This window comes from Neltuma alba, unplaced genomic scaffold, assembly GCF_004799145.2.
Source record: "Neltuma alba isolate B1F8T4 unplaced genomic scaffold, ASM479914v2 tig00011648_pilon, whole genome shotgun sequence".
In the NCBI taxonomy this organism is placed as follows: domain Eukaryota; kingdom Viridiplantae; phylum Streptophyta; class Magnoliopsida; order Fabales; family Fabaceae; genus Neltuma; species Neltuma alba.
Genome location: NW_021636296.1, coordinates 53,274 through 73,269, shown reverse-complemented (window position 1 = coordinate 73,269; position 19,996 = coordinate 53,274). Strand labels below are relative to the sequence as shown.

At 36.8% G+C, this 19,996-nt stretch overlaps 3 protein-coding genes and 1 long non-coding RNA gene across 9 annotated transcripts; 1 reads left to right on the top strand and 3 right to left on the bottom strand.

Annotated features, from left to right (window-relative positions):
• Positions 1-4,028: 4,028 nt before the first annotated feature.
• LOC114716213 (GATA transcription factor 11) lies at positions 4,029-8,336 on the bottom strand. Its single transcript, XM_028901181.1, has 3 exons — positions 7,976-8,336; positions 6,712-6,966; positions 4,029-4,953 (listed from the first exon to the last, which is right to left on the bottom strand). Exons 1-3 carry the CDS (start codon positions 7,982-7,984, stop codon positions 4,315-4,317), a joined length of 903 nt encoding a protein of 300 aa, XP_028757014.1. The 5' UTR covers positions 7,985-8,336; the 3' UTR covers positions 4,029-4,314.
• Positions 4,517-19,996, top strand: LOC114716217 (uncharacterized). Its single transcript, XR_003737606.1, has 3 exons — positions 4,517-4,593; positions 4,830-4,831; positions 19,924-19,996. It is a non-coding gene; the product is annotated as an uncharacterized LOC114716217 (long non-coding RNA).
• LOC114716210 (protein-tyrosine sulfotransferase) lies at positions 9,553-14,504 on the bottom strand. Of its 5 annotated transcripts, none has more exons than XM_028901176.1 (13): positions 14,249-14,504; positions 13,764-13,857; positions 13,489-13,636; positions 13,335-13,406; positions 12,892-13,180; positions 12,558-12,698; positions 11,994-12,098; positions 11,731-11,872; positions 11,450-11,496; positions 11,298-11,366; positions 11,074-11,193; positions 10,259-10,387; positions 9,553-10,026 (listed from the first exon to the last, which is right to left on the bottom strand). In XM_028901176.1, exons 2-13 carry the CDS (start codon positions 13,810-13,812, stop codon positions 9,883-9,885), a joined length of 1,455 nt encoding a protein of 484 aa, XP_028757009.1. In that variant the 5' UTR covers positions 13,813-13,857; positions 14,249-14,504; the 3' UTR covers positions 9,553-9,882. The 5 variants fall into 5 exon arrangements, with proteins under 5 accessions (XP_028757009.1, XP_028757007.1, XP_028757008.1 ...); XM_028901174.1 differs by having other exon boundaries at positions 13,489-13,654; positions 14,249-14,503; XM_028901175.1 differs by lacking the exon at positions 14,249-14,504 and adding an exon at positions 14,141-14,221 and having other exon boundaries at positions 13,489-13,654.
• On the bottom strand, positions 15,994-18,323 carry LOC114716212 (UDP-xylose transporter 1). 2 transcript variants are annotated; one of them, XM_028901180.1, is made up of 9 exons: positions 18,220-18,323; positions 18,094-18,139; positions 17,801-17,957; positions 17,481-17,665; positions 17,236-17,303; positions 17,002-17,134; positions 16,730-16,891; positions 16,356-16,628; positions 15,994-16,243 (listed from the first exon to the last, which is right to left on the bottom strand). In XM_028901180.1, exons 3-9 carry the CDS (start codon positions 17,919-17,921, stop codon positions 16,139-16,141), a joined length of 1,047 nt encoding a protein of 348 aa, XP_028757013.1. In that variant the 5' UTR covers positions 17,922-17,957; positions 18,094-18,139; positions 18,220-18,323; the 3' UTR covers positions 15,994-16,138. The 2 variants fall into 2 exon arrangements, with proteins under 2 accessions (XP_028757013.1, XP_028757012.1); XM_028901179.1 differs by lacking the exon at positions 18,220-18,323 and having other exon boundaries at positions 18,094-18,207.

The window sequence follows — 19,996 nt, the reverse complement described above, 5'->3', positions numbered from 1 at the left end:
GTGGAAATGGTTTTCACTTAGGAGGACTCAACCCGTCGTCACCTGAGTTGTCACTCTCTCTCTCTCACTACTGTCCTTTTTTTATATTTATTTTTATCTGAATTAAGCTCCGAGCCTAATATCGCACACGACAAGATATAAGACACAAAAATGGCTTTTTGAAATTACTCTTTGCCTGTAGCTATGAAAAATGGCCCACATCCTCACGATCGTCAATACTTTTTCTTCAAAGAAAAAAAGAAAGGAAGTCATGCAGGAGTGGTCTCGGCGTGGGAATTTATGACAGCTTTTATATACATAGTAATCTTTTATATATGTTTTAAGGTGTGTATAGTTATTGAGTTATATATCATTGAGATGGAAGAAAGCAATAATCAATCAAAGTATGGTTGAAAAAGTAAAAGGTATTGAAAATGAGGCAGAGCGAGTATAAAAGAGGGGTGAGAGAGATGGGTAAAAGGGGGCCATGGATTCCATTTGCAGAGTTGCAGAGAAGGAAAAGAGTGGTGTAGTGTGTAATTTGGTGATAGCTAGTATTAAAATGCTGATAAGACGCCACCTTCATGCAAAGATTTTGGCTAGCTAGAACCTCGTTTCGGTAATGGCTAAACAGAGGAGGGTAGTCTAGAGAGAGAAGACGTAGAAAGTTGATGTTGTTGTTTTCTTCAACGTTGCACCTAATTTCCGTAGTGCCTTTCATAATTTCTTCACATTAACTCACATCACACCTTCATTTTTCCATGTCTTCGTATATGTTTTCAAAACAAATACGTTTCTTTTTATTTCCCCCTTCAATTAAAAGGATGAATGTTAAGGACCTATAATTCCAGGTAAGATCGATCTTATATCACTCATTCTACATAGGAGAGCTTTGATATTATTAGACCGCAAGGCCGTAAGCCAGGACTATGCATATCTCTATTACTAATGTACTACTTTCAATCTAAATATAAGAGTTAGTTGACTAATCTGAGTAGATTAAAAAAATAAATTAAGTCAGTCATTTTTTATAAATAGGTATTGTATTTTTTAAAAATATCTTTACTAATCAAGTGTATTGGCCAAAATTATCATTATTAAAAAGACCACCTTAAGAAAAAAATGAATAAATATGAAAAACAAAGTGGATTGAAATCTTATATTTATAAGCAAAATAAAAGTTTAACGAGAAAAGTAGTATTTCATTCAGCATACCTTTCATGGCCTTATTATATGTGTTCGATCTATTATCTAATTAATCTATGTCTCAATATACTCTGGTTTGGCAAAAGAACTGCTCTAAAACAATATAAGGCAGTTCATTCTTCTCATTTCTCGCAACACACAAAACTTATGCTTTGTTGATTATGATCATATCATTTATTTATTTAAAAAAAAAAAGGTATGGAAGGAACAAAAAATTTTAGGCAGAGACAAAATCTTTAGTCCGTGTGTTTTTCAAAAACTATTTATTGCATTTAAAAATAGAGGGGGTAATGCAATAAGACATTAAAAATCGACGAATGATAGGCATGTATTTGTAATTTTTATAGTCAGAATTATTTGTGATAATCTGTTATTGTCTTCGACACCTAAATCTATCTATTTTGTCATATAATATTTTTTTAAAAAAATAAAAAAAATAGTTGGGGGCGTGAGACAAAAAGCTTAATTACGGTATAACATAAATAAAAATATATGTTGGTTGGGGGAAGCAATCAAAGGAGGGTGGGAGCACGCAACAATTGGAGGAATCCACGTAAAAGCCATGATCAGAAGGAACTAACATGACACATGCATTATTAGCAAAACAACAACACATAAAAAACATAATAGTGGTTCATAAATCAGGCCAAAGAAAAACCAAAAGTGGTTCTGCACAAAAATAATTGGATTGGTTGGATCAGAATCAGCAATGATATGCCGACACCCAATGTGCTGCTATCATTCATCCACAGACGCATGGACTACCCCTCCAATTAATATCTCTGCTTTAATTTAATTTATTTTTTTCCAATCAATAATAAAGAATTGCTTAATTATATAAGCATATGGGATAGACGCAGGAAGCGCCAACCTTATCTGGTGCTCAAAGGCCTATAACTTTAACGGACGTCACATGAAATCCTAACTGGTAAGCCCCTGTTTTGGGTGTGAGAGATGCAAATATCTGCCTTCTCTTTTAATCGGACCAGCCACACAAAATCGATCCACCTCAAAATTTTTTCACAAGGATTCGAAGGAATCAATGGGTGTTTGATGATGAGGACGGTTGAGTGAATGGGACCCACAAATTGACAAATGAACAGACACAACATGGGCACGGCCAAAGTAAAATTAAATAAATTAAAAAAAGGAGGTCGCTTTCCTGGAAGAAAGATAATTGTTGAGAAAGCTGAAGAAGAAGAAGAAGGGGTTGAAGGGTGTGGGCAAGCATGTCATTCTCAACATGAACAGGAGATGAAGTGATGGAAGGGGTTAGACAGCTAGAGACAATCGGAAGAGGTGAACATGCTGAGCTGGGCAGTGATGGAGGTCGGACGCGTGTCACCATGACAGTGGCTCGTCTCTGATGTTCCGTGTTGGAAAGGGGGTCCCACTAACATGTTTAAGGTGGGGGATGGGGTCACACTCAGGAATCTCTGTCGTTCTGCTCTCTCTCTCTCTCTCTAGCACCCCCAGACACGGCTTAAATTGGCGTTCATGGCGGCCTTTGCTCCAACCCCACCTCCACGTGTCCTTCCAGCTCCATGGAATCCCGAATATCTCCATAATTCTGATTTCTGAGAATCTATAAATTATCACTTGAGATTAAAGAACCCAAAGTTGTAATTAACTAAGACATGCCCATCTTCTGTATAAGTAAAATGTGGATACGATCACTATACATGTCCTATTGATCTTGCGGCGAACATGCAACCAACCGGTTTTCATAGCTGAAGTAAATTTGGCCTCTTTTTTTTTTTTTTTTTGAAAATACTGAATTAACTTTTCATGCCTTGCAGTTGCAGAAAGTTTAAGAAATGGTTTCTGTAATACACGGGGAAACAGTTAATTAGGTCATTAATGTTAGTTTGACCTGCCGTCCCATCCAAACGGAAAACTCTGGACTTATCTTTCGAAAGCTGTACCCGTGACCAAACAGGAAAAGGAGATAGTTTCAGGAAAGAGGATGGGATGGAATGAGAATGAGAAGTACGTACAAGCTAACCAAACTTTACAGTCAGAATTGAATTAGCAAACCAAGTGTCTGGCTCCCAAGTAGCTAGATGCCCTTTTTATCATCAGAAACAGAAATAGGAAATGATAGAGGTACGCCTCAACCAGCACCACGGTGCTACCATATACCCCTAGCTAGGCTGCTCAAAGTGTCAAGTCGGAATGTTGGTGTCCTAAAAGCAGACTTGGTTGTGGAGTTCTAACGTCATGGTTTATTACTCCCCCCCCCCCCCCCACTTCCATTTCATTCCCACTCCGCCGAACTCTTGGACCTTGGGGCTTTAGGCTTACCCCTCCTCTTCCTAGAGTGGTCCTTGTATTGATTTTGAATTCACCGTCCATGCCAACAAAGAAAACGGAAAAAATAAAGCTGAATTCACAGCTTCATCAATTATTTACTACAGAAGAAGAAATAAGGATAAAAAAGAAATACCATAGCACTGTATAACCTTTTTTTTTTATAAGAAATATTTCGCCCTCTGGTATATGGTGCAATATTATAAATGTCCAGTTGCTTTGTATTGAGGTGGGTTGTTCGCATTTAGGCTAGGAGGAGAATGGGGAAAATGAAGGAACAAAAGAGAAGGCAAAGCCCACAAAACAAAGCATCGGGAGCATTTTATGCCATTGAGGTCTATTAGATAACAACCAAGAATTAGTCTAATTAGTTAAAAATCCACTTATAACTTGCAAAATCATAAGTTCAAACCTTGCCACCAATGTAAAAACTTTATTGTTGACAAAATATCTCTATAAACACCCTCTAAGTCTGAAAACATGTTCTATTTCTGGTGAACCCTCAAAACCCGACTCAGGAAAATTTTTTTGGATATTGGGTAAACATGCAAATGTCTGAATTTAAGAACTTGTACTCCATCTACTTCTGTCTAAAAATTGACAACGTGTTTCCGGAATGCCTAACATGCAGAAATACTGTGCTAGTGCTGCTGGCACCTTTTACATTCCACTGACTTACATGATTAAAAGAAAAAATGAAACTAAGCAATGCAACGTTATAATAATAAAAAGGTGAGAAAAATGAAAAAAGAGGCACCTGTTTTCGACTACACTCAATAAAATATGACAAGATACTATCCTAAATGATTTCCAGGAAGGTTAATTCGATGACAAACCCAAAATAGAAGCCCTAGCCTCTTGCATGGCCGAGTTTCTCATCTCTATGACCTTCTTGTGAGAATTGGAATGCAGAGATGGTACAAAAGTGGGACTAGCTGCAGGGCGGTATTCAGGGAACAGGCGACCTGACCTGTATCGAACCCCACATGCATTACAGAGAGTCTTTGGACCCATAGGTCCCTCCCTCCACTGTGGGGTCTTCATCGTTTCACAATGCATGCATTTTCTAGGGGCACCTGAATCTCCTAATGATGATCCGTTCCTCTTGACATCACTTGAGAGAATGGAGAAATCCTTCTTCCTCTGCTTCCTTTTCACCCCATTTAATAACTGTCCTGCAGCAACTCCCTTCCGTGATTTTCGCAATGCCAGTGATGTAGAGGTGAACGGGATCGACAATAGAGAGGCAAAGCTGGACAGGCGCTGGCGCCTCCCTCGAGGGCGCTTCCTTGGGATGACGGGTAGATCAAAGTTGGAACTCTCACCAGAGGAAGATGTAGTGCTTTCAAATACAGAAACTGGGCTGTAGGTTCGGAACTGGGGCTGATCCTTTTTATTGAGGTAGACGTTAGGCTTAGCAGCCTCTGCCATTTGTTTTACATGAGAAATCTCCTTACGCTGCAACACCAAATGATCACACACACAACAAAAGGAGAAGTTAGAATGGATCAGATGCAAGAGCAATTAGTTTTATTAGACTAAAGAGTGTATCGATTTTTTATAGTGCATAAAGTTTCAAGGAATCTTCCACCAAGTGTAGAAAATTTATCAATGAGGAACCTTGGTATTTTCTTCCAATATTTACATGCATTCAATATACAATAGAATCAATCATATTAAAAGGCATGCCAACACCAAGGCGATGTGAGTTCTGAAGCTTCTCCATCTACATGCAATCTGAGTTTGTGATTCGTCATGGTAGTTCCTCCCTCTTAAGCACGTGAGATGTGACCCCATACCATCTAGTCGAACTTCTCTGTTTTCTCCTTATGCTTCATTTCCCACTAAGAAAAATTATAATGTGATTTTCCCTTCCATGATGAAATAGGGGAGGCTAGAGAGTTAATCATGGGAGATCGGTTCGTGAATCTGGTTTTTCTTGTAAAGATAGCGGTGCAACTCATTAGGATAGGTTCATCTAGCATTGAGGTTTTTGGAGCCTTTGATTATCAATTCCTTAGTCCTGAGGTGGCAGATGATGAAGGGAGATGGTTTTTTAGGGACAGCATAATTTTTACTCCATAAACTTTCTTTCAATTATTAATTTAGTTCCTATACCTTGACTTGGTATAACTTAATTTTTGTAGTTTATCAAGTTAAAAAATTATAGGGACTAAGTTGTAAAGAGTTAGAAGACTATAATGATTGAGTTATACCAAGTCAAAGTTTATGAATTAAATCGATAATCAAGAAAAAAAATTCAAGAACCCAAAATTATATTTTCCCTAGTTTTATTTATTGCTATAGTAACACATTTCCGTTAAAAGGGTGATTAGCCATTTAGCCTCTGCCCTGCTGTAATCAACCTCCTCAACAAAAGCACCATCTAAATCCACACATATAAGCGGGCTTTGAGAAAGGAAAGGGGTTATTCATTCCTGTGTAACCCACCAATTACGAGCACACAAGAGCCAAAAGAGAAAACACGCACTATCATCTACTTCCTAAGGAAACAGCAAACACTTACAGCTTAAAACCCTACTATGACGGATGAATTCTTGCCACTGCATAACTGAAAATTTAACAGATGAATATGACATAAAGGCGCAGACAGTTATGGAAGTACTTCCAGGACATTCTGGTCAGTTGGAGGTAAATTTGAGAAAAGTTTCTCAAGCTATGTTATAATCTTATAATCTATAGTCACTTCTATTACTGCCGGCTCACCCAAGAGCCTAGTCGAAAACTAAATTCGATACTGAAAATACAAAAGAAAAGCACTTAAGATGATTCTCTTGTATTATTTAGATCTTTCAAAATAAATTTTAGTGAGACAGCGGCGATAGCATTCAGCACATTAGAGAAATGCTTTGACCAACAACTACTTCTGTATTTAAATTATTGATAGACAACAGTTTCCTATAACATCAGATATGTAAACATTGAAAATAGTGCAGAAACTTTTATCACCGGACTGAGGACAGTGGAAAAGAAGGGAAGCAAAGGAGGGTTGATCATCTAAGTCAAACGTTCCTTCCTCTTTCCTCAATTTAAACATGTAGCTAAATTTTAGTAACAATCCATTTTGTTTAGTCAAACACGCCCTTAAATATGGATCCTTTGAAATAATCCGGCAGTCGGTTGTCACGGAAAAATAAGAACAGGGCTTAAATCATCCAACAGTGTCATTTCCATTACTGAGGGCAGAAAACTCACAGTAGAGAAAGTCCTCCCAAGGTGTAAATTGTTTTGAGTTTTACCGCACAATTCAGATGATGACACTGAGAACACATCAAAAGATGGCTCTTCAATGCGTTTAAATTGAGCATCCCAATCTTCTTCTTCCGCAATATTAGCTTCCACATCGTCGAGCGGGAAATCAAAGAATTTTATGACATCGTCGAAGATTTCATCCGATATACCATTGAAACTCTTGTCCAAAAACAAAGGATCCTTCATATTTGTAATGTCCTGTTTCAGAATATTATATTAAATTATTAATACAACATAGAGGCTGTAATTATTTGCTCACATACGGTAAGAAATTAGAATATACTTCAACAAAAAAGAACCATGAAAAGGGAAACGATCTTTAATATGGTAAATTGTAAATACACGTGAAATAATGATAGAGTTTAAGGAAAGAAATGCGGCGTACAATTTAGATTAACTGCTAGCACCAAGTTAAAATACTCGTCCGGTCCTATTTGCACTAAATATAGACCCATTTTGCAGAGACCGGAGGAGTAATTTCTTTTTTTTAACAGCGTAGCGCTACATAGTTTCTAAAGCCATAAAATTCAACCCAACATTATCTCTATGCCCGTTTTTATAGAGTAGCTAAAATTTATCTCCAAAAGAATAAAGAAATTCTCAACTATGGGTCATCGAGGATCCTACAAACAGTAAGTTTTATAGGGTTTGGAAACTAGAAACAAATAAGGCTCATATACTATTCAAAGCAAACGTCTTTTCAAGGGTTCTGATAATGAACAACAATCCACTGCTTACAATCCTTTTCCGCTCTGAAGAATGAACACTACGAAGGCAAATTTCCCTGAAACACCAACTGACACATCCAGTGGAACGTTTGGTTGCTGAGAAAATGTCGCACAGGTGCTCAAATCCATATGCAGAACACTGCATTATTTGCAAACATAACAAGCTACAATTTACTCTCAGATGTCGTATTATTCTGCTGCTCCTTACAAGCAGGGAAAATATAGGAAAAATCCCTTCTTCTTTTTTTTCCTTTTTCAGTTTTTGTCCTTGGCCTATCGGTCCATTTCTGAAAGTCATACCAGATAAAACGAAAAATACAAGCTAGGAACCGAGAAAAACAGTAAAGGAAACGGAGTTGCCAAAGAATGCAAGAAAAAATCATCAGAATATCTTGAACATTGAAGGACCAAAATGAAATAAAAATCAAAATCAAACACAAGAAAGAAGAAAAGGGTGGAGCTTAGAATGGGATTAGGACCTCTGACATGGTTGCTTCAGTGACTAAAAGGTGGTAGAGAAACACGTTGGTGGGTGAGGAGAGACGGCCATGAAAATGTCAGAAAATGGTGTCACAGAAAGCAGAAGACACATTAGCAGCACATGGAGACAGCGGAGGAGAGAAGAAAGTCTGAGCCTGAAGATTAAAATGGCAGAAGAATGAGATTCCTTTGAATCCTTGTGTCTGATTTTGGTAAAGTAGGTTTCATTTTGTACGGCAGTGGCGATAGAATGCTCAAAGTGAAACCCTCATTTTCGCTGTGTGTCTGAGAGGGTTTTATCTTCTCTCTCAGTTAAATGATTCTTCCTCCATGTCTACTCCATCTCTTCCCCACCCTTTTTCTTTTTTTTGAAGTTTTTACTGAAAAATGGTTTTTTTTTTGCTATTTAAAAATCCCACGCACAATTTTCCACGAAGAATGAATTTCACAGGAAAATTCAATTATTAGCTCTGGTTTGGAGCTTTCAGTGATTGATTGATTTGCTTACAGCTATTCTTTGCTGGAAAATGAAAGTAAAATTGCTGCTGTGAACGGTGGGTGACATCACCCAGCCAATTAAGTTAAATTAAAATTTGTTCAGAAGGAGGATAAAATTGAGACGTTTGGTCAAATGAGGTGGCAATGTCAATGGGGGCACAAGATGTGGATCTATGGGAATTATTTTAAGGCATAAATAATAAGTGGATCTCGTAAAAAATTAATATTTATATCAATGATTTATATATTACACAGATTTGATGGAGCGATCACCGACGATCTTCACGGACCAATGAGAATTATTACATTTCTATTCGTCCTCTTGTTTTTTCGGCTGAAATGCAAATGGGCCCCGACAATTAATAATTCTTGCCATTGATATTTTAACGCGGGACCCGCTTTGAAGAATTATATTGCCTCTTGAGTTTAACATAAAAACTTATTTGATTTTATTTTGATTCTAAATATAAATTTTAATTCAATTTATCTTTTATATTTATCTATTTTTTTAAGATAATTTTTATAATAATAATGATTTTAACTAATATACTTGATCAGTAAGATATTTTAAAAAAAACACCTATTTATTATAAATAATTAATTTAACTAATTTTTCAATCTACTTAAATTAGTTAATTAACTCTTGTATTAAAAATCCAAAATAATATACAATTTATTTATTTTTATTATTTTTTAAATTATGATTTTATTTTCGGCCTTAAATCGATGGCCTGCCCGAACGAAAATAGATCACATCAATATTTTTTGCTACGTAACGTTAAAAATTAACACCCAAAAAAAAAAAAAGGAGCGGCCCCAGCAACCTGCAATTTCCTGCGATAGGAAAGCCATCACCTGTGCTTAGGAGGATGTGCAGAAGTTTTCAGATTTGATGTGAAGTAAATAACTTATGCCAAAAAACAGAGATGAGAATAAATAATTAGATTCATTTATTTCTCACCAAAATCAAAATTAAATTCATTTGCGTATACCATTTGTCAAACAAACAAAACAAACGCGTATCACGTATTTTGATTCCCACTTTTACCGGCCGTCGGGCACGAAAGCGAACAAAGCGTTTTGACCAAGAGCAATGAACCCCATAACAGTAAGACAAATTCAGGCGCCAAAAAATCACACAAGCTCTCCACAGCCCAGCATTTAAAGTAATTGACTTGCAAAATTGGAAGTGGAATGTTTTTAAGAGTAGAATATACTTGTCCTAAATTAAAAGCATGCATGTAATAGCAATAGACCCTCAAGGATTCAGCTTTCAGTGATCGGAGAATTGCAAAAGACCAGTTGGGGCATTAAGGCCACGGGCAGCCAAGGCTGGACGCGCATGCAACACTGTATCTGTTTTCTCACTCTTGAGAACCCCGGGATAAATCAGATAATCTAAAGGCATTCACAGCTTAACCTTCAACGTTCTTCTTCTCACATTTACAATAACAAGGAACAAGAAAAGGAGGAAGGCCAAAGTGATTGCCAGAGGAAGGATTGTCCAGAGAGTGAGGCCGTAGACACTGCTCGCTATCTTATCCCATCTCTCCTGAAATTCAATACATAAATCAATGATAAACACAAAGATGGGAAATGCATGTTATGATAAGTCCTCCATCATACGCCTTCCGACATATAGAAATAAAAATACAACCATGCTGGTAATACTGAACAATGAAAGAACCAGCACCCCATAATAGAACACTGTTTGATCCTTTTGCCTCCAGCAGATAGGAGACTGGAAACTCTGAACTCCTTAGATCAATAATTGAAAGTCATACCTGATTCAGTGTCTGCATGGTTTTGTGTTGTTTGGAGAAAAGGTCTCTTGCATATTCATAAAGCTCTAAGTCAAGGTCATTAAGATATTGTATCCGTTGGAGAACTACCTCAGGAATCTGAAGTCGTGCCTGGAAATCATACAAATCATTAGAAAAGGGATTGAAGAACAGCACAGGCTGGCAACAGACAGCATGAATTTCCACCACTTATTGCGAATATGTATACAAAATAATTATTATTAATAGCACATAATTAAGGCCAACACAAGTCTTGAGATGGATAAACAGTTCATTAAATTACTATCAAGCTGTTCCTCGGACAACTGAAAAGGCTCTAATGTAGAAACACTGCTATCTGATTATATCCACGTCATTCAGCAACAATAAATAGGCAGCATACACGTTGCAGGTGCCAAACTTTACTAGCCTGTGTTGAACTTGAGCTTTGAACACACGCTACTGACTATGGACACATGGGTTCATTAATAAAGGACCACTATATAAGACACACAAAAAATACTACCTTTGATCTTGAATGCAAGACACAAATACCTACTCACCCAAACCAAAACTAGTTAAAGTTGGTTAAGCTAACTTAATTTGTAGCAAAATTTTAATTTATTTTCGGATTTGCCCTTAATTAATAGTTGGCCTCCTCTTTATGAATCCCAAATTTCTCTCTCATACTTTATATTTGGTGAGGTGTATTATAGGGAAATGCATTCTACCACGAATTAAGAAACTGCTTCTTCTCATGTGGGGGAGGGGGTGTTTGGAGTCGGAATGCCCAGAATACCCAGCCAAAAGTAACTTGCCTCTTTTGAGAAGCTCACAGGAGAAATCTTCTTTAAAGAAGAGATGCGTCGTTGTGCCTGGGCCTTCCGTAAATTATGAATACAGCTCTCGTAAGCTTCTGTGAGCTTTTCCACAGTCATCTAAAATGAATGATAAATCAATGTAATAGTCAAACATATAAGGGACAGGTGCTATCTAATAAGTTCATATAAGACATTATATCATACCAAACAAACAGCCTTACATCAGATTTTGTTGATTCTCTGTTCTCACCAGAATCAGTCTCATTCAATCCCTTGTCTGACGTGCTACTCTGTCTTGCAGCAAGAGATGTTGTAACAATTGTTTTCTGACTCAATCTTTAATCTCATAATACTTCATCAAGGGGATGCTTACCTGATGTTCATTGTTATCAGGTTCTGAATCTGAAAATGAACTCTGTTCTGCATTACAAGCACATAATCAACCAAACAGAAATCCAAAACCAAGATAACTACTAAATCTCAATGCAAAATATCATTTTCGACACACCCAAGCCACCAGACGAGTGACAACATACATGTGCAGATATATGAGACATTATGGGCTTTAGAATTATGTTCCACATACTGTGCTGTGTCATCTGAATGAGAGAAAAAAAGCTCAAGCAAAACAAAGAATGTTTCCATCTCACTAACCGATGTTATCGGCATTATTCAGGCTAGAATTTGGCGCCTTAATCTGTGATATCACCTGAGCACCAACGACATTGGCAAACATAGTTGCAGATTCTCTATGCTCCTCAGTAAGACCAATATATAACATGTCATCCAACCTCTTCTGTAAGATTTAAAATCATATGCTACAATAGTATTAATAAAGGGCAGTAAATAATTATATGATGCAGTTGGCCAAAGAATAAAGAATTCAATAGCTGTGACTTCCCAAGTTTATTTCATACCTTTGCAACTCCAAGCACATATTTGCCAAGACTCTTGTGCTTTTGTACACAGTGGCGCACTTCATGTGATTCTGGATGGTAAGAATTGTTTGTCAAACCTGCAACCTGTTAATTGAATAGCAGACTCTTTGTTAAATACAGCAGATAACAATACTACGAAAATTCTGCAAAGAAAAAGAATTGTGTGTTTGGATTGGATTTAAGAGACTAAACCCACAGGCTATATTACTAAATTATGCACTTGCTGTACCTACAGCACTGCCTAAGTACTGTGCTACCTAAAAATGAGGTGCTATCACTTAAAATATTCAGATGCACAAGATACCATCCAATTAAAAATCATAATGTATGGCACAAACTAAGAATTGATAATCTGTCAACAATAATGGTGAGTTCCGCAGCCGAAAAACATCTCATCTTTTTGTAGTATGGCATCTGAACAGAAGCTCCATGTCATGTAACTTCAGTCATATCATAAATTCAGAAAGCAGTGAAAATATATGGCAATTAAAAGATTTAATAGAAGTATAGAAGTTCCCATAATTCTAAAGAGCACGCTGATACCTGGAATGTTGCTCCATTGTGTACAATTTCCTCAGCCACTGGATGATTGATGTATTCATGTAATGGCATTGCAAAATCTTCCATGTCATAGGAATCATTGCTCTCAGTTATTTGCTGTCCCCTCCCATACCTCACATCTCTCTGTCCATTAAAGTTGCAAAATCAATCATAAAAATGTCACGGGAAAGTAAGAAAGAACACCTTTATTTGATAATGGACATCCAATACGATATTCAATAAATGTTATTAATGAAGTAATCCATAAAAATTTAGAAGCGTGGAAAGAAAATGCAAAAGTTGAGGAATACTGCTCTAACTGGAACAAGAAATATACCCTAGCAAATAGGTCTTCCCTCATCCATGGGACCAGATACTTCCATGGCCAGATATCAAGCGTGCTTGCTCCTTTAGTCTTGCCACGCAAGCGCGCCACCATATCTATTGCAGATGTCAAGTTTGGATGCACTAGAAATCTAGCTGCAACCTCTATTGAAAATTCATACGTACTAAAGACACGATCAACTGGATCCCTGAGTATGGTAACCACAGAAGTCCTTTCCTTTGGAAATTTGGATGTCAAGCTATAGTCGTCATGTGTAGCTAATAGCCTACACTTAAGTGTTCTGCAAATTTATGAAATAGGAGGGGGGGATAAAAGGATCAGGAATAAATAATTTTTATTTTACTCGATATTTTTTGAATAATAAATAATATTTCAAAAGCTGCTTTGCTCTAAATGCAATAGCAGTCCAGTGAATGACAGAATTCAGAACGCACCTTGGATCAAAGTGCAACTTATCATAAGAACGAGGACATTCCAGAGAGTTGGGATACAACTTTCTCAAGAAACTGCAGAAATAATACACCAGCAGCAGCATAGGTTAATGAATCTGACAAAATGCACGCTTAACATTTTTCATAGTAAAATTACCAGTGAAAATATGTGCGCCCTCCAGTTCTGGGGACGTGTAGGAAGAATAATAAGTCCCTTAGTGTGTGTTTATCTTGTCTGATTTCCTTATCAAGAGAAGAGGAAGCCCAGTTTCTAACAGCTCTTTCACAATTTCCAAAGTCAGTTTCTGCAAAAGAGACATCCACTAGCACAAAATAAAAAAGCAAAGTTTAAGCCAAAATATGATTTTAGATAAAAATAAGAAAGCAATACATAGGTAGAGAGTGGAGAGACTGAGTGGAAAAATAATATACCTAACCCAACAAGCACCAACAAGACATAAAATTTTAGATTAGGATCCATCCACAAAATGACTACTCCGGAGCCAAGAGCCAAGGAAGAAGACACCTGATGCAGAACTAGTAGTATTAACTAGGAGATAAAGGATCAAATAAAATTGAATTATAAAGCCCTTGATTAATAGTTTATTAGATTAGCTGAACAACAGACTAAAGTTTCCTCTTCCACCAAGATATATCCAAAATGGTTCCAATTAACTACAAACCAGCAGAACACAACTCGAAAACGAGTAATCTATGTTGATAAGAAACAGAGGTAGAATAAAACGGATTCAAACTAATCAGAAAACTTCAGACTTGCAAGCACAAATGGATGAGGAAAAGGTTATTACGTATCACAGGAAGCACCAACAAAACTCGGGTTAGACCAACGACGAGAACAGAGCAAGAATCAAAGCCACAATTAGAGGGGACATATATGAAAAGAGAAGCTAATGAACCTGCTGATATTGAAATCGGAGATCTCGTGCTCATAAATTCCCAAATGTATGTTGGGACTCCCCCAGACAGAAACTCAAAATCAACTTGGACCCACCCAAAACCCTTCTAGTTGATCCCGAACGTTTCACTACTAATACTTTCCCGGGAAAGGAAAAAGACCCTAAATTTTTTGGGCCCTTCTTCCCCGGGAAATGACGACTTTTGCCTCCATTCGGCCCCTCAATAACACAGAAGTGGAGGTTAACCACCCCGCATTAAAGGAGATGAAGGGTACAATTGTAAATTGGAGAAAAGAGCATGCCGCGAACGACTCGACGCCCGAAACTGTCTTTGGGATGTTATACGAGGTGGAGCTGGTAGCAAAACTCCAATGCAATTAATTCATCCTTTAGACGCATGTGAAATCAAACATTAAAATACTTGAACAAAAATGCCCCTATTTAATTAGCAACACCGCATATTTTTTAATCTTTAAAGGCCAAGTTAAAAATTGTTCTAGCAAAAAGTGTAAGAAATTCGAAAGATGAATCATAAGTACCAAACAACTGACCTGTACATTTTAAAAAAATGAGTTTTAAATTATAAAAAATGAAACCAATTTCCAATATGACTTTGGGATTTCCATTTTTCGCCCAATCTTTACCTCATTAATTATAATGATAATTTAAGAATTTCTCAATAAATATTTTCTTTGCATTTTAATATTTAAGTACTATCAGTTGGCCAAAAACTATTTAAGTACTATTAACTATAAATTTTTAACAATTAGTGCATCTTGCAGGATTAAAATTAGTATTTGGAAATTGAATTGACATTATATTTGGAAAACATGTTTTAATTTATTTTACAGCTCATCTTCGGAATTTGCAATTACAACTTAATTATCTATGATTTAAAATTGTATCTTTCAATCCTATTACTAACAAGTTTTTTTTTTTTGACCAGCTAACTAACAAGGTATCGAGTGTAGTGAGCAAGCATTTTTATCCGTCAGTTTTTTCACAGTAAAAAAATATTAAACGTTCTATCTGATTTTGTAAATTTATAGTCTTATCCGTCGCTGTTTTCATTGCAGTGACTAGCATGAAATTTTCCTTGATTTGACTGAGGTGCCCTCCGCCAAATGGAGGTTGTTGGAAACGGAGACGATTGAATGACCGATGTACCCCTCCACCGCAATGAGCAGAATCGACTAGTGGGTGGGATTTGGGAACCATCTTTTAAGTTGGAAAGTCCAAAGTGCGATGCACGTGGATGCTCGTCACTTCTATTTTTTTTTTTTTTTTGGGGGGGACCTTTGTTCATTTAAGTTTATACGAGTATTTTATTTTGAGTTGTCTCCTTGACTTACAAAGTAGCTCACTGTTTTCGCTTGGTATGTTGTCACTTTAGCGCTTGTTTGACATTATTAATATACATGTATGCGATGACAAAAAATCATAATTAAAAAACTGCTTGTAAATCATTACAAATATATTAGTGAATTTGCTGGACTTTTCAGCGGTTCAAGAGGCAGGGCATTTTCAGATTTCAATAACAAATTTTGGAGATGAAGTTTTTTTTTAAAAGAAAAAAAGAAAAAACGTAGTAGTGGGGAACGCACTGAAACGCGTTTTTTTTTTTTTAAGGGGAATCATGAACCTCACACTCGGATAGTCAAATTACTTCATGGGATCTAGCCTTTTGAATATAACGTGAAATATTATATAGTTTTATGAAAGTTAATATTTTGTGCAGGATAACATCGTTGTTAATGGAAATGCATTGACTTACACCAGAGAACTTGTTATTAATACAAAAATTGATTTACACTCTTCGTTTTCATGATCGAAGACTGGATAAAACGTCCATATGAATAAGAAATTATAAATCAGGAAGGGCCTATGTTCCTAAACAAGAGAATCCTTGCTCGGTTTCTTATCAGGACTTTCCTTGTCTTGGTGGCCCGTGTTTTTTCCAGCCAAAAGTGGTGCGCTATGATCTTTGTCTTTAACCTGTGAGGAGAATCATCATAATCAGAAATAAATCAACAAATTTTAGAGCTGAGAGAAAACAACAAAGGAATAAAGTGAAAAGATGGAGAGGATGAGGAAGGACGTGGCGTACCTGAGATGCTATTGGATGATCGCCTAACTGTTTCTTTTTGTTCTCCTGGGTGCAGAAATAAGAATACAAGCCCATGCCAAAGATGGCAACGAGTATTCCAATAATGTTCCTCTCAGTGAAGGGGTCATGGAGCAATGTGTAGCCAAACGTTAGAACAAGGCAAGTTTTGAGGTGACCCAACACTTGATAAGTTACAGGAGATGTTTTCCCAATCACTAGAAAAGTGCTGAAGTTGACAGAAACAGCTATCAAGCAGGACAGGATGATGAATGCCTTAAGCCCAAAAAGAAAAAATATTTACTCAGTTTGGGAATCATACGAGTTAGTCATCATCTAATATACACTGCAAAGTAAGGATTGAGATCTGATATTACCAAGACTATAGGAGAGTATTTGTAGGAAAACACGCTTTGTTTGGTGAGCATCTGATCCACCAGAGGGCCTGTAACGAAAAGAATTGCTGCTTGGAATGGAGCAGATTGATAGAGCAGTTGCGTGGAAGACACATTAAGCTTCTTCTGTATTGTGTTGGTAAGCTGAATTTTGCACATGGTTAAGAATAAACATTCTTCTGTGCTTTAAGCAAAAGTCTAAACCATATCATAGTTAAGCCAAAGTAGTCAAAGCAGAAAAGACCAAAGGATACAATTTGGCTGACACAAGTGGTGATGATAGCTAGAAGGGAAAGAATAGTTCCAACAAAATTGAGTTGAAGGTCTGTGACAGAGGCAATGCCAACTCCAACTAGCAAGAGGAAGAGAGAGAGCTTTATTTTCTGGCTGCAGCAATGAGCAGATGGGGTTTTTCACATTCAGCATAATACGACCATAGTTGGATAACTTAGCACCATATCGGATCGAGTGTTCTCATGACTTGTTACCTGAATTGCTTCTTGAGGAAAAGAGTTTCTAGCAATACGGTGAATGGTATGATTGCAAGCTTTGTCATCTGAAAGGTAAAATCAATATATATTCAGTAGGACACAGTAAATAACGTGAATAGCCCTATCATCGGGGTTAAAAAGATATGCATCTTCCTTGCAACTGGACCCATCATTTCATGTCTGGTTTACTGAATCTCAATCAATTAAAATCGGCTCACACTATTAAAACAGGGGAAGAGAACCTGATAGAAGCCAATGGAATTGAAACCGAGGCTCAAGTTAAGAAAGCCAATGGAGATTCCATTTAGAATGCCAAAAAGCGTGACGGTCTTCATATCAATGGGCTTGCTCTCGAAGAAGTTGAGGCGATGAGCCACATGAAGGGTGCAAAATGTGACCATCAGATGCCAGCTCGTAAGCGTTGTGGCTGAAGATAATTTGATAATATTATAAGAACAGGGAGATACAAGTAAATATTATAAACTATCTTGAAAATCTACTCATATTTTGAAGTTTAAACAAACGGTCATTAACAAGTCATGTGGAGAGCAACAAATAATACCAAAAGGGAACCCGAGATTGCTCATGAGAGCTTTGTTGCAGATGACAATGGAAACAGAGGAGGCCACAGAGAGAAACAGGGCGCCAATAACACCCAATTGGAAGCTCGACATCTCTCCCATCTTCCAATATTATGCAACACTCAACTCAGTGATTCACTGAAAATGTCAAATCCAATGCACGTAATGTGAAGAATGCAATATGCTAAAAGTACAGACATCAGATAATAATAAAGGGAAATATGGATGTGAATGTCGGGGGTTGATGCCAGAGGAGGAATTTAATGATGCTTACCTTATTCAGCTTTTGAGGAAGATAAGAAGATGGAGCAATAGGAGCCCTGAAAATGAAGACAAGGGAAACAGAGGTGAACAGATATGAGAGAAATAGAGTAAGAGAAGTGAGAAGAATGTATAAAACCTTTAAAAATATAGACACGGGGGTGGAAGGTGAAAGGGCTCCTATGCTTCCATGAAACATAAAGACAAGAGAAGGCGTTTGGGAGGTTCAAGGTACAAAGAGGAAAGGAAGGGGGAGCTGAGGCTTGTATGGCAATGAATGCAGCTTTTGTTGGCCCTTTTTATGTTGCAAGTTGCAACCTTGTTTGTTGAGCTGGCGGGCTTTGCTTGCTGCCTAACGCCGTTAATTAACTTGACCGGATCATATGGCGGGAGCTTTTGTTTTCACTTCCAGAAGCTACTTAACGGCCATCTCAAGCAACCGAATCAACACATTCTCTTGCTCTGAAAACCCCTTCTCATCTTACATTACCTTCTGCCTTATTTTCTAAGTTCTCATCTAAGTTTAATATGGATAATTCGATATGTCACTATATGCCTACGACTTTGATCAGTAATTTTTAAAATATATTTTCCTTCTAGTATTTAAATCATGCGTGTTTCACCCTTTGGACATTAATGCTTTTCTTCTAGTATTTAAATAGCTGAAGCACTTATACTTCAAATGTCAAAAAGAATAATATCCTGGACGAAACCCATAATTGACTAAGTTGGACTATAATCATTTTGTTTTAGATTCTTTTGAGGGTTGAAAATAATTTATATTACGTTAGTCATTGATGAAAAGTGAATTAAAAAAGATTTTATTGATGACATCAAGTTACTTCATAATAAGCTGTTGATATGACAAAAACTTGAGATTTGGATTTCATTAAAATGAAACTACCAAGAGATTGTTTTTGACTGTGCTGAACACAGCCAGGAAAACTGGTGAGAGGTTAAAATCAAAGACGACGATGATGGTGATGAAGACGCTGTGGTGAAAGGGCATCGTCCAAGTTGGTTCTTTTAGGGAAATTCAATTTCATTACCAAACAGTCTTTTTGAATTTCTGAATGCCCATTTTGCATCCAAGAATTATAATACTTAAACAAGTCTTGGGCAGCAAGATAGGAAGGTGAGTGAGTGAGACTAACATCTCTTCCTATGCCATGAATCTGCAAATTCAAGCAAGGCTCTCCTACCCAATTCATTGTTTGGTGGACACCTTTAATCTCACTCCTAAATAAACACTCTTTATCTATATTTGCGAACCCCATATGAGCTCATATTCCTGCAACAAAAAAGAATGCCAAAAATTCCTCAACCAAAAAGGCCAACTGGCATCTCCATGTGAGTGGACCCCTTTTTTATTTGTTGGTTTTACACTTCCTTGGCATATATTTGTGATGTTGAATAAAGTTAGCAAGATTAGTGACATTGTTATTTGTGTTACAACTTGGTAAAACCATTAGCAATTTATATAGATGTTTCTTTTCAACAGCGCAGTCATCGTTGCAGCCTTATAGGTACATTTCGACAATGTAGTTTTGACTCTATTCGGGACCTTGCTTGTGATCTACGTATACAATTTTTTTTTGTTAGGTTTAAATAATTAAATCCATATATATAATTAGAATTATAAATAACACGATTGTCTAAAATAAGTATTACATGATTATTTAGACAGCCGCTTGTGGCTTCACATCAATATGATAATGCATTACATTTTTTTTAATACGCAACAATCTGTGTGTTCGATGATCTCATTTAGGGAAACTGTCATATCATTATATTTCTTTGCATTCTTCAAGCACTCCCCTTAACAACAATATCGACATCCTAGTCTCTCAAGTGATGTAAAAGCAATTGAGAAATAAATCCCAAATTGAGAGGACAACCCAAAAAGAAAGAAAGAA